The sequence below is a fragment of the Pinus tabuliformis genome, chromosome 1_2 (genome assembly GCF_031772625.1).
Source record: "Pinus tabuliformis cultivar Carrire ecotype Pingquan chromosome 1_2, CPIR1, whole genome shotgun sequence".
NCBI lineage: Eukaryota > Viridiplantae > Streptophyta > Pinopsida > Pinales > Pinaceae > Pinus > Pinus tabuliformis.
Window position 1 is genome coordinate 532,608,907 of NC_142298.1, and position 16,076 is coordinate 532,624,982.

A 16,076-nucleotide genomic window follows, 5' to 3' on the forward strand; every position below is an offset into this window, starting at 1 on the left:
ATTGTGTTGGCTTCTTCTTCGTGCATTGGTTTGTGAGCTCGGTTATACACTGGTTCGTGAGTTGGTTATGAACTCTCGTAATGTGAGTTCTATGCTAATTGTACGCTGCGCTAAATGTATTACCAGTGAGCCATTTGTGTTGAAAATTTGACTGCTTGTGTTGGCGTATTGGCCCTTGTTTTGAGGGTACTATGGTTGAGTGTTATATACCTGCATTGATTTTTATTAAATATTATTAGTCTAAGAATTTTGACTATTCACGACTAGCATGAATTTCATTTAATAATAATGCATTTTTTCATTTTAATAGTTAAATTAGTTTTTATTGGCAAATAGTTTTAAATTAGTTTTTAGAACTATTTAAAAGAAAACAAACTCACCTCATAACTATTTAAATCTCGCAATTGAGCTCTTCTACTATCAACATTCAAAATAGTCCTGATGATGGATCCCTGTTGGGATTTGAAACGTTGACGAGAAATGATTTTTACTGTGGGTTCTCTGATTTCTAAGTTACAAGATATTAACCACAGAGGTCTTAAATCCAGAAAGCATATTTTCATTTTCAATGAATTTTGGAAATGTGTTTGTGAAGGAGAAGATTGAAATTCACCTGCAAAACTCAGGCCTATGCAGTAATTGTTGCATTAGTAAATAAAGAGGTGTGTCGTCACATCACACCAATTACCAATGTATGACTCACACTCAGAGCGAACCAATGATCAAACTCTACAATCTTGAATTGAAAGATGATGTTCCCCTTGTGCTAGCCTATGAAATGAGAGCTATTATGCATAATGATGAAAGACTTGTATGACTCACACTCAAGAGCGAACCAATGATCAAACTCTACAATCTTGAATTGAAAGATGATGTTCCCCTTGTGCTAGCCTATGAAATGAGAGCTATTATGCATAATGTAGAAGCAACCGGTGTTAAAATAGATGTTCCTCTCACAACTTTTGCCAAGGCACTATATACAAACATATTCTCGCTATCTTGAATCATTACAAGCTAGTGGCCAACTTAAAGCTATGAGATAATAATCTCAGATAGGCTAATTTTCCACGTTCTTTCCAAAATAACATTTGTCCATTTCCATTTTTTCTAAAAATGATTCGGTATAAAATCATTAGAAATCTAAATATTTTTACAAAATTATTGCCAAACATTTTACAATTTGCATTAGGGACTAGTAAGATTCACCAAGGTTTCTAAACTTTAAGATAAACTCCCATATTTAAAATTTTCCTTGGTTTGTACAAAGATGGAAAAATTTTGGGAAGAGAAAGACAATTGCTCAATCCTCTAAAGAGAAATATTTGATATTCATTGTATACACTGCAATAGAAATAGGCATGATGCTTCCACATGCAAGCTCTCTTAGCTAGAAAGAAATGAAGAGAAAGGTAAATCACCATATTTAGGAAAAGATAAAGCACCTGAATCTACACATTATATTGTGGCACATTGCAATATTGGAATAACTAAATACTTGTTTAATACTTTATTTGCTTTAGCGAAATGGTTTCATAATATGGGGAAACTTGCCACATGATCTTTTGAAATGATTTATTTGAAAATTTTAGTAACAATGTAGATGGAGCAGTCTACTTTGCAGATAATTCAAAACTCAAGCCATTCAGTGTTGGCACCTTCAGGGTCCAACTGCCTGGTCATCTAACTTTCTTCTACATGACATTCTCTACTTTCCAAAATTACGGAGAAACTTGTTGTCCTTGGTTCACATCTGCCAGCAAGGACACTCCATTCATATGTTTGATGGCAAAGTTGAAGTGAGGGAAGCATCAAATAACTCACTTATTTTGACATGAATAGAAGAATAAAGACTCTTGAAGTTGCAAGGAACATTTGCTCATGCACATAATTATGCATATAGTTCTCAATATAATGAAAGTAAATTGCCATCAAGTTTTTTAGGGCATGCTAGATTGGGACATCTGAACTACGATAGTCTTCTTTTATTGAAGAGAAATGGTGCCACTAGTTTGCTAACAATTCTTAGGAAATTGAAGCAATGTGATGCTTGTATCTTAGGAAAACATAGAAACAACCATTTCGTGATTATTTCGTGATTCTCTTTCTAGAACATAGAAAGCGTGAACTAATTCATTGTGACTTGTGTAGCTCTATGCATGTTCCTTTCTCCAAATATAAATAAATATATGATGAATTTTATTAATGACTATACTAGAATGTGTTGGGTATATCGGTTGAAGAACATACATGAAGTTGCATGGATTGAAAATATAGAGAATCTCATATTGGCTCTATTTGCATTGACAATGGAAAAAAATATACTTCAAATGAATTTGGAAACTATCTTCTCCAACATGGGTTCAACATCAAACAACTATGCTTTATAATCCTCAGCAGAATGGTGTAGCAAAAGGAATGAACAAAACAATCTTAAATATAGTTAGTTTAATAATATTTTTAAAAAACAATCTTAAATATAGTTAGTTTAATAATATTTTTAAAAATGGTTAAGCAAACGTACGTTAAATATAATTAGTTTAATAATATTTTTAAAAATGGTTAAGCAGACGTTATGACTCGATACAATTCTAATGTTATGAATTGATACAAATCTTAAATATAGTTAGTTTAATAATATTTTTAAAAATGGTTAAGCAAACGTACGTTAAATATAATTAGTTTAATAATATTTTTAAAAATGGTTAAGCAGACGTTATGACTCGATACAATTCTAATGTTATGAATTGATACAATTCTATGTGCCGTATATATTAAAAACAGGTATAGCTTATGCTCTCAAAAATTATTATAATTAGACAACCCCACTAATTAATCATTATATATATATATATGTATAAATTAAAAACAGGTATAGCTTATGCTCTCAAAAATTATTATAATTAGACAACCCCACTAATTAATCATTATATATATATATATACACACACTTTTGAAAAAATTTCATACCTCAAAACATTTGATTTATATAACAGGATTATTAAATTTTTTTTTTAAAATTTTAAACTTAATTTGTGGACGGTACTTGGGTTGCTTCTATTAAACTTCAAATTCTAACAATGACAATTTTGTAACTGGGCTTAGGGCTAGTGCTTGTAAGGACAGTATGAATGAGCCAATAGCCGAAAGGAAAAAAAAAAATGATGATCTTGTTGCATCTGTTTGCATTATTTTCCCGCCTCTAATTAAAACAGAGCAAGTATGAACGCTCAGTAAACAAAATAGTCGAATGGCTGGCAAGAGGTTTGGGTTCGTTGCAACTATTAATTAATCTGATTGTCAGAGAAGTATCCTCATATATCCAGTGCATAGTTGAAGCACGGATTAGGTATTTAAGAGTCCCTAATTTTATACAGAGTACTCTGTTTCAAAAATCAGACCAAAGAAATCCATCCTCCAACTTCTGCTCCTCTACATCTACTTCAGGAATACTGAACAGAGGAGGGGGAGGAAGCATAAGGGCCTCTGCCAAATTCGTATAGAAGTTGGTGGATTCGAAAAAATAATCGTCTATTACAATCTCCCCAAGTCCTTCGGTCGTCGGACAAACTGATGATGAATTAGTATCATTCGTTTGCCCTGATAACTCGACACTAGCTCTGTCTAACTTAAACTCTGGGCTATTTAGTGCGGATAGTTGACATGAAGAGAAGGTGCCTGCATGCTCACTGCTGAAAGGTGGATTTCTGGGCCTTCCCCTTTCTTGTTTATTGACATCGCTTGACATTCCAGAGTTCTGTGCACTTTCGGATGCAGAATTGAAAGCAACGGCTGCTGCTGCCGCGGCAGCTTGAATGTGGGGCGGAGCCAAAGAAATTGGTTGTGGAAGTTGATCAATGAGCTCTGGAAAATTCAGCAACGAATGTTTCTTTCCTTTCAAGTAGAATGCAGCGACATCGTGAGCTCGAGCAGCCATTTCTGGCGTATCGTAGGAGCCGAGCCAGATTCGGGTTTTCTTTCTTGGTTCCCGAATTTCAGACACCCATTTCCCCCATCGACGACGACGCACGCCTCTGTATGCTGGATTTTGCAGCTGCAACCTGCTTTCCTGTGAAGGCGAAGGGGCAGTTTCGTCTTGCGTTCGAATTCTCTTGATCCCACTCTTAGCTGCTAATGGAGAATTGCTGATTGCTTCAGTTTCTGTTGAGGAAGTGAGCATAGCGGTGGGGACTAGAGAGGATCCATTATCCATAGTTTTTTGGCTAGAAAATTTGCTGTTACGGTGCTGCAACATAGTGCCATGTCATGTGGACCAATTCGGTACTTAAGTATGGAATTGAAGGCGGGTGGGACACATTCATGATAGCTGGAATACAAAGGTTATAATTGCCAATGGGGAAGCAGGAGCTCAGATTTTAGTTGACTAGATAAAATATAGAAGTGGTCTTCTCAAATCCTTACGCGCTAACACAGTCTGTAGTGCATATACGTAGTTCGATGCACTCACCGTCATAATTGTGATTCACTGAAATAGAGCAGCCTTAACTTCTTAATCCTCACCTCATAAGCTCAGTAAACTCCTGTAAAAATTATGTTATCGGTCAAAACTCAAACAGAAAATTACTTTTCATGCGTTCATGTTCGCCGAAGTTGCTCTCACACCTGCAAATTGAAATTAAGCAGCGAAATCACTTGCGGTTGAGAAGTTCGATCCAGTCATGAAGGTAGGTCCAATCAGGAATTATAGGCGGTTTCTTAAAGGATTTGGAGATTCAGTAACAGGAGGATTGAGACGTTGACGGGCTACTTGTATTTGCCAGATAATATCCAGCCCGGAGAAGATACTATAAAATGACAGATTAGCAAAGCTGGTCACCGTCCGAGAAAATGACATGAACAACGAGGGTGGAAATAAGGACTTACCAACGGTCTACTCTACATGTGCCTCGTGGGTTACAATTCTCGTTCTATTCGTTACGTAATTGTGACGTGCGTTGCATCAGAAAATTTCTAAGATAGTGTGTAATTGTGACGTGCTTTGTATGAGAAAATGTGTAAGATACCCTCACTGTACTACAAGTGCGTGCATTTCAAACCTAATACACGACTGTTTCTACAACTGTGATGACCGTTCCAACCTTTTAAGAATTCGAGTAAACTATAGGGATAAAAATTAAATTAAATGAATTAAATATATTAGCATAATCATATTAATAAATTTCATTTCAATAATATTAATAAATTTCATTTCAATAATATAGGGATATAGACACATTTGAATTACGTACACAATTATCATCTAATGTAGCCATTTTTTGGTCAAATGTAGCCTTTAGATAACTTGTTCTCTCTAAATTCAACAATTATTATCATTAAAAACATGTGTTAATAATAATTATTAAAATATTTATTTTAAAATATATTTTATATTATTAGAAAAAATTCTAAATAAAAAAACAATATCAATTCTAATATATATATATATATATATTTCAATTAAAATAATTATACAGTATCAATAATCTTTGTAATTTCCCACAGGGGTTTGGATTGACGGTGAATGGGTGCGCTGTTAAGGCACTCCTTGCGATAGGTCACCGGTTCAAATCTCCCGTGGGTACGTAGGTTAGTCTTAATATAGAAAAAAAAAAAAATAATCTTTGTAATTCATTTAATACTTAATATATAGAATTTAAAGAATATTATTAATAAGAATAAAATTCAATGTAAGTCATATATAAAATGTTTCAATATTAATACAAAATAGGATATGTCAATGTAATATATATTATATAGTTCAAAAAAATTTATGTATATATTATATACCAAATTACATGTATTTTAACTTAAGACCTATTTAGATCAAATTTCTTAAGGTGCAAACCTTTCTTTAAGTTTTACACCTCTAGAAATTTGACCTTTCTAGGCACTTATAAATCCCAGTTTAAGATAGATCTAAGATGATTTATAATAAATATTATTATATTTTAATATTTAGAATTATAAATAACTATGACCAATCAAAGGTTTGATTTTCAAATATTATTTTTATATAAAAACATACTTAAAAAAGAAGAAAAACAAAGTACATTTAAATAAGCTAATGAATGTATTTTCAACTAAGTTTCTCCAAGGTGGTTTGGAGGAACTATTGTTATCATTTCCACAAATGGCGTAATGATTTTTGATGTGTTAACTTTAAATATGGTTGAATTTAAATAGTCTTTAGAGAAGTAAAACACATATTTCTCATATAGAATATAAAAATATTTGTTATGGAAAAAAAATTATAAAAAATATATTAGAAATATTTTCTGAATATACATTATAGATTTTGTATTTGTTAAACATATACATGGAATAGATAGGATGTGAAAGATAAAACATGAATCACGTTTATTTTTAACATTGATGTACATTTATAATACATTGATATGACTCTTGGATTCATATTCCAACATCTCTTGGACTCCCTTTGATTATTCAACTCCCACACCTTAACCCTTAGCGGATCAGGTGTCTAACATTCCCCCCCTAAATCTAAAAGGGTATATACGAGTCCAATGAGAGAATTGTAATACAAAAATACAACAACGCATGACATCACTAGGTTGAATGTGCTCTGTGAAATGATGACTTAAGGTGGGAGAACTCGAAGTCTCAACTGACGGTGGTTTAAGGATGGCCACCAACAGTGGAACACTTAGTGCAGTTCTTGGAACTCTTCCAAATCTTGCAAGAAGTTAAAGTCTTCCACTAGAGAAAGTTCTCTTAATGCTTTGGAGGAGACCTTCAACATGGAAAAAGGGAGGTCTACAACATGCGATGGTTTAAGGAAGGCCACCAACCATAAGCATGTTTAGGGGCTTCTGTGTCTTTGGATACAACTCTGAATCTGGGTATGGTTGTGTCTAACTTTAAGCTCCCGCAACAGGTTCAAGTTATGGCTCAGGATCACTTGATTTATCTTTGAAACTTGTTTATGACCATCAATTCCCCCCTTGTCAGATACAAGGTGAGAAGATGGAGAAAAATCATCTGCAAGACTTTTTAGTACTCGTGAACAAATTCTGTGATATGAGAGAAATATCTTCTTGGTTGTTGAAGCCTATTTCCAAGAAGTGATCCATATAAGCCGAATCTTTGTTTTTGAAGCATCTTTTTTAAGAATGAGTGTGTTGACCACAATGCTTGCATAGGTGAAGATAAAAACAATGACATTTCACATGGCCAACTCGGTCACAATGTTGGCATTTCACAATCTATTGTTTTGGAGGAGGAAAAAGATCTGAAACAGGTAAATATGAACTATCATAAAGAAACCCAACACTTTGAAATTTGATGGGCTTTGAGGAGTCTAGAGTATGAAAGAATGCCTCTTTATCATATGCAATACATGTTTTATGCATGTTGTTGACAATCTCTTCCCAAGGTCTGATGATTGTCTTGGGAAGTGTTGGCTAGATTTATGCTTCTACATGCAAATATGTTTTTTCATTGGGCACTAGATCTGAATCAACCTCAACTTCATATTCTTGTTGTTGATGGGAGTTCATCTCAATCTCAAATTAAGGGTTGTTCTGAACAAAAAACAGTTTAGAATGACAACTCTTCTGTTTTAATTCATCTCGTTGGAACTGAGATTCTAGCTGCAAAAATTCATTTTTCTCCTCTCCGTTTTCTAGACAAAATTTAATATGAGAAAGTGTGTCCTTGCTAATTGTACTTTATCACGATCAATGGAGTGTATCATGTTTTTTAGGAACTCTAATACCTCAGTTATTTTGGCCATTTTATTAACATCTCAAGCTTATGAAATGAGGTGTGTCAACTTCTCAATGGTGCATATATTGAACACAATTCATTACATGTGATAGTGCTAATGCTGATAAAGACAATGCTCGCCAACAAACTAGTTCAGACTAGTGAAACATAACCTTCCTTTGATTCTTTCAAAGTTACCTTTTAGCATTAAAGTGCACATTCCTCTTATAAAGACCTTCACATATCTTCTTAAGAATCAGTGGCTAGCAAATCAATTATATTAGTATATAAACAATGGTAGATCTATAAACAACACAACTTTATAAACGATGGCAGCAGTATAAACAACACGCATAAAATAAAGTAACACTCATATAAAAATCAAAATGTGTATACCACACATTCCCACATACTAGATTGCAGACTCCTCTCTATGGCAGTGATTTGAAAATATAAGGGTTGCTTTGTGTTTTCTCTATTCACAACATTGCCGCTCAACTATATGTATCTACCTTCCCACAACAAAAAGCCAAGCTCGATTCGAGGGTTTGACGACGTCCCACTAATTTGAGTCCTCAGTGAAAGAGAGAAATATGTTGTTAGTTTTCTTGGCGTTTTAATGCTCAGTATCTATCACATAGTCAGATTTGAGATTGAAGACTATGCAAGTGTTGAGTAGTCGAAGAGAATGTACAAGGACAAAGATGATGCTAGCGCAATCAAATGAACCATTTGAACGGACTCTCATAAATATGTCATTGTATGTGAAGTTTGGAGAAGTTCCAATTGTTTTCGCTGCATTTCTCACTAAAAAGGTGTAATTTCACTATAGTCGAAACAAGAAAGAGTTATTCGAAAAGCTTGCTTTTGGATTACAAAACTAGTTTTGAAGAAGCAATATCCTAGTTCCCTTTATTGCATTCTCTACGAGCTTTTGCGACATGTTATTGATGCGACATTCAATTTGGTGCACTGAAGAGGTTTTGTTTTTAATTCTCCAATGTGTTGTAAGATAGGGCATTACCTTGGCCTCGAAGACATTTTCTATTGCGACATCTTTGACAATGATTTTTAAATTTTTTTTTATCAATTCTAAATACTTGATTAACTTGAAATGTACATATACACCATATTTATATAATTGTGACAATTTTCCTTTCATACTTGTTTATCTTTACATTTGTATCTTTCTTTCTTTTCTTTTTTTAATATTATTTTTAATTTTCCATTCCATGAATTGTGCTAAAAAATACCTTATATCTTCTTCTTACAAGTATGTGAAAAATAATATGCTAAAATAAAAGTTAAAATATTATTTGGTATCAACTCTAATAGAGTAATTTGCCAACTTCTATTTCATAATATTTATTTATTTTGTCTATGGGGTTTTGGATAGATGGTGATTAGTGCTCTATTAAAGCACTCTATGATGTGAAGTCACCTATTCAATTCCCCCATGTGAAGTCACAGATTCAATTCCCCCCTCCCCATTATTATTTATTTATTTATTTTCAATTTTGATGGAATAATATATCTTGCTTTCTCAATAATGCTTCTATTTTTTTTAATATAACATGATTTTTCTTTTAACATTAACTTTGACGATTTATATAAATGATCACACTAAGACAACAATAAGGTGTAGTTTGAATAGCAATATAGCACAAGGGTTTCGGGAACGAATTCGAATGGTTGCAGAGTCGTAGGAACGCAGTAGCGAGAGAGTGGACCGAAGACGAGAAAGGCAGGTAATTTGGTCTGGTGACTGAAGTGGTTCCGAGCAGGTAATTTGTAGTTTTAAGAAAAGCTTGCTGAAGGATAGAGGGTTTCGAAGGTCTGAGTGAAGCAATGGACGAAAGGCAGGGGAGGGGAGAGATCCCCTCCTATAGGAATGTAATGGCAGGCAGTTCAGGAAACGGCGATGGGAAAGGGAGGGTGACGGAAATAAGTAGGGAAATACCAGTACTGGGGAACCAATGGCAAGCACGACTGGTAAATAAATGCCTTCCTAGGGCACAGAAAAAGCCCAGGTATGTGATTCCAAATAATAAGCTGGAAAATTACCGTTGTTACATGAGAGATCACGCGTTAATATGTAAGTTTATAGGGTACTGGCCATCTGAAAGGGACCTCACGAGATGGATTCAGCAGCGATGGAAACCAAGAGGACATATAGATCTCAAATTGGGGGCCAAGGGATTCTTTACAGTCATCTTTGCAAACTTACAGGATAAGGAAAGGGTTTTTGAGGAGGGACCACACTTTATGAATAATGCGGGGTTATTCACACGATATTGGGAAGATAGATACAACCCTGATGAAGAGAAAATAATGGCAGCCCCGATATGGGTTAGATTATTTGGGCTACCGGATGAATTTTGGGATCCTGAAATATTGGAAGGAATTGGAAATTCGATTGGTACTTTTGTGAAGGTGGCAGAATCGACGAAAAGGGGAAAATATACTTCTTATGCAAGGATCTGTGTATACATGAATATCTCAGCCCCTTTACCGGAATCTATTGAGCTTGAATATCAGGATGAAATTTGGCAGCAACCCATTGATTACGAACATATACCGTTTAGGTGCAGACGCTGTCATGTATATGGACATCTTGCAAAGGATTGTCCACAAATTAGAATAGTGGAAGCAGAGAAGGACAAGAAGGAGGAAATCAGGACAAGAGAAGGAATGGAAGGAGAAGTAAATGAATTCAAAGAGGTACAGAGGAGAAGGAAACCAAATCTTGGGTCTCCAAAACTGCAATCCAAGGAAGTGAACTCAACACTTGAAAGTAAAAACAAGTTCAACATCCTTCAAACGCAAGAAGAAGAGGTTGAAGGAGAAAAACAGGATAAGGAGATTAATGAGAAACTTCCAATGGAACAGGAAAAGGAGATTAATGAGACAGCTCCAATGGAAATCATAAAAGATGGAAAGAGAAAAAGTAGGAGCCCAAGCAGAGAGCCGGAAGGGGAGGAGGGAGTACGACACGACAATATCACAGAACAATCAATGAAGGGTACGGAGATTGTAAAAGAAGTGGGTACAGAGGAAGAAAAAATAATGAAGAAACTACTAAATGATTGGAAAAAATTGGACGAAAGATTCATCCCAGAAAAAGAGAAACAGTTGTATAAGGAAGCCTTTCAAAGATATAAGGAGAAGAAGGCAGGATTTATAGAAAACAGGTTAGATCAAAGCAATCAGGATTCCCAAAGTCTAGAAGGGGATAGCCAAGGTAAGAGTGGAAGAAAAAAAGGGAGAAGAACGTTAAATGAATCAATCCAAGCAGTGGGAGAGACTCTAGTAAATTCAGGAAGGGTGATACCTCTGTCAGAGGTATTTCTACAAACTCCTAAAAAGTTTTAAATGATTGTTATAAGCTGGAATATTAGGGGACTAAATAGTCAAGGGAAACAGAGATATTTGAAGGAAAGAGTGAAGAAAGACAAGCCAAGTATTATGGTAATCCAGGAAACGAAAATGGAAAGTCAACAGATGACAGAAACTATAAGGAAACTGAAATTAGGATACGAGGTTATGGCCCTAGATGCAGTAGCGACAGCAGGGGGCTTGGCTATTTTGTGGAACCCGGAAGAGGTAATTTTTGAACACTGGTTTACTTTGCCTAGAATCCTTTCAGGTCTGTTTAGATTAGTGGGGATGGGGGAAAGAATCTTGTTTACCGGAGTGTATGGGCCCCATAATTATAGAGAACGGAAAGATTTTTTGAAGAACCTCCACACTATGAGAAGTTTAATCCCGAACACCCCGTGGATGATAGGAGGGGATTTTAATATGATCAGGAATTTAGGAGAAAAGAGAGGGGGAATAAGGAGAGAGGATCTGAATATGGAGGAGTTCAACGATATGATTAGGGACCTGAGGTTAGTAGATATTCATACAACGAATGGGGTACATACCTGGAACAATCGACGAGGAGGACAGAACCAAATTGCGTCCAGACTAGATAGATTTCTGCTCTCGGAGCAAATTTTGAATCGTGATGTGTTTATTGAAGCTAAAATCCTCCCTAGCCTTGGTTCTGATCACTGGCCCATTCGGTTAGATATTGATATCAAGCAGGTCAAAGGGAAGAAACCCTTTAGATTCGAATCTTTTTGGCTTAGAGACCCACAATTTATAAAGAAATTGGAAGATTGGTGGAATCAATGCACTATCAGGGGCAAAGGGAAAATGCATACTATACAATTGAAGCTCAAGGAAATAAAACAAAGAATCAAAGAATGGAATAGGAAAGAATTTGGTAACATTATGGAGGCAAAGCAGAAATTAGAAGGAGAAATGGAGGACATCCAGCAAAAAATAATATTGGAGGGCAGGGACAAAGAGAAGAGTAGGGAGGAAGGGCGAATTATCAGTCAGTTAGAGGAGAGAAGAAAACAAGAGGAGATTTTGTGGAGACAAAAATCAAGGGTACGCTGGTTAAGGGAAGGCGAACGAAATACAAAATTCTTCCATCAAGCTATGATCCAACATAGACAGAGGAATAGAATTTTTTCAATTAAGAATGCAGAAGGAGAAAGAGTGATAGAACAGGCGGATATCGAAAAGACTCTAGTTGACTACTTTAAGGGGATTCTAACGGAAAATCAAAGGGATAGAGGGGAAGCCATTACTAATATCTGCAGGGAGATACCAAGAATAGTAACAGAGGACCAAAACAAGGCACTAATGCGGGTAGTAACCTTGGAAGAATTAGAAGAAGTAGTGATGAATATGAGTAAGAACAAGGCTCCAGGTCCGGATGGGTATACAGTGGAATTCTTCCAGGCAAGCTGGCACTTTATAGGCAAAGAGATATTGGAGGCGGTGGAAGAATCACGACTAAGACAGCGAATATGGCCAGGTATTAACTCAACCTTTCTGACCCTGATTCCTAAAAGTAATACTTCGGAAGAACCACAGGGCTTTAGACCCATAGCCTTGTGTAATGTTATCTATAAGATTATATCCACCCTGATTGCGAAAAGGTTGAAACCTCTCCTACCCAATTTAATTGCGCCTGAACAGACTGGTTTTGTGGAAGGTCGGCAAATCTTGGATGGTATAGTGGTATCTCAGGAAGTGATACATTCTCTAAAGGTGAGAAAAAAGAAAGGGATGCTTATGAAGTTGGATTTGTCTAAGGCCTATGATCGATTGAACTGGAACTATCTCAGCGAGGTTTTGGGAGCTTTTGGATTTGAGAACAGGTGGATAGCATGGATAATCAGCATGATCTCTACTCCGAATTTCTCAATTTTGGTCAATGGTATTCCTACAGATACGTTTAATGCCACCAGGGGCATTAGGCAGGGGGACCCAATTTCTCCGTTCTTATTCATCTTGGCTATGGAAGGATTAAGTAGAAAACTTAAAAAAGAAGTAAGCGAAAGAAGAATCAAAGGCATTAGGTTGTGGGGGAATAATCTAATCATCACACATCAACAGTTTGTTGATGATTTGATGTTATTTGGAGAAGCGTCGCTTAGAGAGGTGAGAAGTTTCAAGAATGTCTTAGAAGTTTTCATGAACGCTTCAGGTATGGCGATCAATAATGATAAATCTTGTACTTTTATATTTAATTCACCTGAAGCTGTCAAAGCTCATTTAACCAGAGTTCTAGGCTTTAGACAGGGAGAGTTACCTACTAAATATTTGGGCATTCAACTGGATATAAACTCACACCGCATAAAGAATTGGCAGAGCTTGTTGGAAAAGATCAGGAAAAGATTAGCTAGTTGGTCGTTCAGATTGCTGAATTTAGCAAGTCGAGTTATCCTTTTAAAATCGGTATTATTATCTATCCCCATATATCACCTGTCCATTATGGCTGCTCCCAAAGGCGTTTTTTCTAAATTGAGAGAAATATTGGGTAAATTTCTTTGGGGGGGACCTAAGCAACAGAAAAAATGGACTCTAGTTTCATGGAAGAATGTAATCAAGAGGAAAGAGGAAGGAGGCCTTGGAGTAAGAGATCCGGAAATAGTAAATAAGGTTTTAGGGGCGAAATTATGGTGGAGATGGGTACAGGGGGGAACTGATGTGTGGAAAAGAATATGGAACCAAAAATATGATATGCCAGGTACAACTGAAGGGCGTCTAAGAATAGAAGAAACTCCACGAGGATCACAAATATGGGATTTAGCAAGAAATAATAAGGATATAGTTAGGAACCTAGCCTTCTGGGAAATCCGCGAAGGTAGTTCAGCAAGATTTTGGGAGGAAGGATGGCAACAGCGTGATAAGCTGAATAGGAACCAACCTCTTCATGAAGTCCAAGCAACAACGCAAAGAGCAGGAATGGAATATGTGAGGGACTATTGGAGAAGAGAAGCATTAAATGATATATGGAGAGTCTGGAAAAGGCCGCAGGAATGGGATGATAGTATAAGTCCGGAGACTGGGCAAGTGTATATCAGTGAAATAGAATCAAGGAAAATTAAGATCAGAGAGGGTAAAGATATCCTTACATGGGATAAAGCGATGAAGGGGATGTTTACAGTCAAAGAAGCATATTACTGGGAAATGAAAGAGGAAAGGGAAGATGAACCAATGGACTGGAAAAAGATTTGGGAAGGAAAATGGTGGCCAAAAGTAACATATTTTGCATGGTTGGTGTGCAGAGGACGGATCCTGACTTGGGACAATATTCAGAAACGAGGAATGAATGGACCATCAAGATGTTACCTGTGTAGTAAAGAGATAGAGAATCAGGAGCACCTACTGAATCGCTGTATATATACTCAGAGTCTATGGGAAGAACTTAGGGTACTCTTTGGTAAGTCAAATAGGGATCCAGATAGCCTTAGGAATACCCTACTTCAATGGGGAAAGGGGAATTTTCAAAGTAAAGTTGTAAGGAGGCTATGGAATTTGGCGGTTGGTTTCGTAATCTGGGAGGTTTGGAAAGAGCGAAATCGAAGACTCTTTAGAGACAAAAGCTGCCAAGAATCAAGAATTTGGGATGAAATATGTAGGTCGATAAAAGAAACGGTTTTGTCTGAAGCTTGGGACGAAGACGATTGGAAGCTGAACCCGGAGGAACAGCGAATAGTTTCAAAATTGAATATCGACTTTACGATGATCTACCCCAATACAGACAGGAGAAATAGATATTGCATGCAAAGCCCAAATCATTTTAGACTTCCAGGGGATAGACGGATCAAATTGAATTTCGATGGGGCATCGAAGGGTAACCCTGGACAAGCAGGTTGGGGGGGCATTTTCAGAGATAGTAGAGGTATTACACGGTGGGCGTATGCTGAATGGGGAGGGGAAATGACGAATAACGAAGCGGAATTATGGGCAGTACATAATGGACTTCGAATCGCAGTTCGAAACGGATATAGGAATCTTGAAATTGAAGGCGATTCCCAGATCACGATAGATATGTTAAGGAAATTAAGAGATGGCAAAAGATGGGATCATGTGGCGAAGAGTTGGCGGACAGCAGGGATTATACAAGACATAGAAGGGTTGCTGAGGACGATAGAATATACAATGATAAATCATGTTTTGAGGAATGGTAATCGAGCAGCCGATTTATTAGCCAATTGGGGAAGTGAAGCGCCGAACAGGGTAATGGATGGTAGCTGGCTATCATTTCAGGATGATCCAAGGTGGAATGCATTAAAAAATATATTAAGACAGGATCATGATGAAGCGACTGCACCAGAAAGGAATGATTAGCCGCCTCCTGATTATGGATAGGAGGGGAAAAGACAGGATAATTAATGTTGGACTAGGGAGTATGAAGAAGCGAGTATATGGAATTAAAGTCATGGACGGTGAGTTTAATCAAACCATGGGAGGAATGATCATCCCAAGGAGGAAAGTGGGTAAGGTATCGAGGACGAGAGGTGGAAGCGTCAGAGAGACAGCGTACGTCTCACATCATGATCCAGTAAATGAGACGCGTATTAATGAAGAGGACAGGCAGCAACGAAGTTTCAAGAAGAAAAGGTGGCCGAGCAGGGATACATTAGTGTTTGCATGCAGTCGAACGGAGAAAAGGAAGAAACCAGGAGTGAACTGCAGCAAAGTGAGGGGGAGAGTTACGAATTTGCAACAGACGAAGGCAAGCAACATGGCTGTGAACCAAGACAGGGGAGAAGGCAGGTGGACGCGAAGCAAGGAGGCGAATTTAGACAAGAAAGGAAAGAGTTTTGTAGAGGAAACCTTACAGAGGATTTATCTTGACATCCCGGACGAGTCGGAGGAAGAGTTTGATATACGAGACTACATTTCAGATGAGGAGCCACGTCGGGCAACGGGTGGTAAAGTAGGTAAGTGGAAGCAGAACAGCAATGAAACGGGAGATAGGGAAGATAAGAATGAGGGTCAGG

The 16,076-nt window shown here is 36.8% G+C and overlaps 2 protein-coding genes across 2 annotated transcripts; one reads left to right on the forward strand and one right to left on the reverse strand.

Annotated features, from left to right (window-relative positions):
* Positions 1–3,320: 3,320 nt before the first annotated feature.
* Positions 3,321–4,236, reverse strand: LOC149206685 (ethylene-responsive transcription factor ERF018-like). The gene has a single exon (XM_089393775.1). The coding sequence runs from the start codon at positions 4,208–4,210 to the stop codon at positions 3,386–3,388; it is 825 nt and encodes a 274-aa protein (XP_089249901.1). The 5' UTR covers positions 4,211–4,236; the 3' UTR covers positions 3,321–3,385.
* Positions 4,237–9,570: 5,334 nt separating this feature from the next.
* LOC149206686 (uncharacterized) lies at positions 9,571–15,420 on the forward strand. Its single transcript, XM_089397775.1, has 3 exons — positions 9,571–10,141; positions 10,226–10,913; positions 11,121–15,420. Exons 1-3 carry the CDS (start codon positions 9,571–9,573, stop codon positions 15,418–15,420), a joined length of 5,559 nt encoding a protein of 1,852 aa, XP_089253901.1.
* The last annotated feature ends 656 nt before the right edge of the window (positions 15,421–16,076 follow it).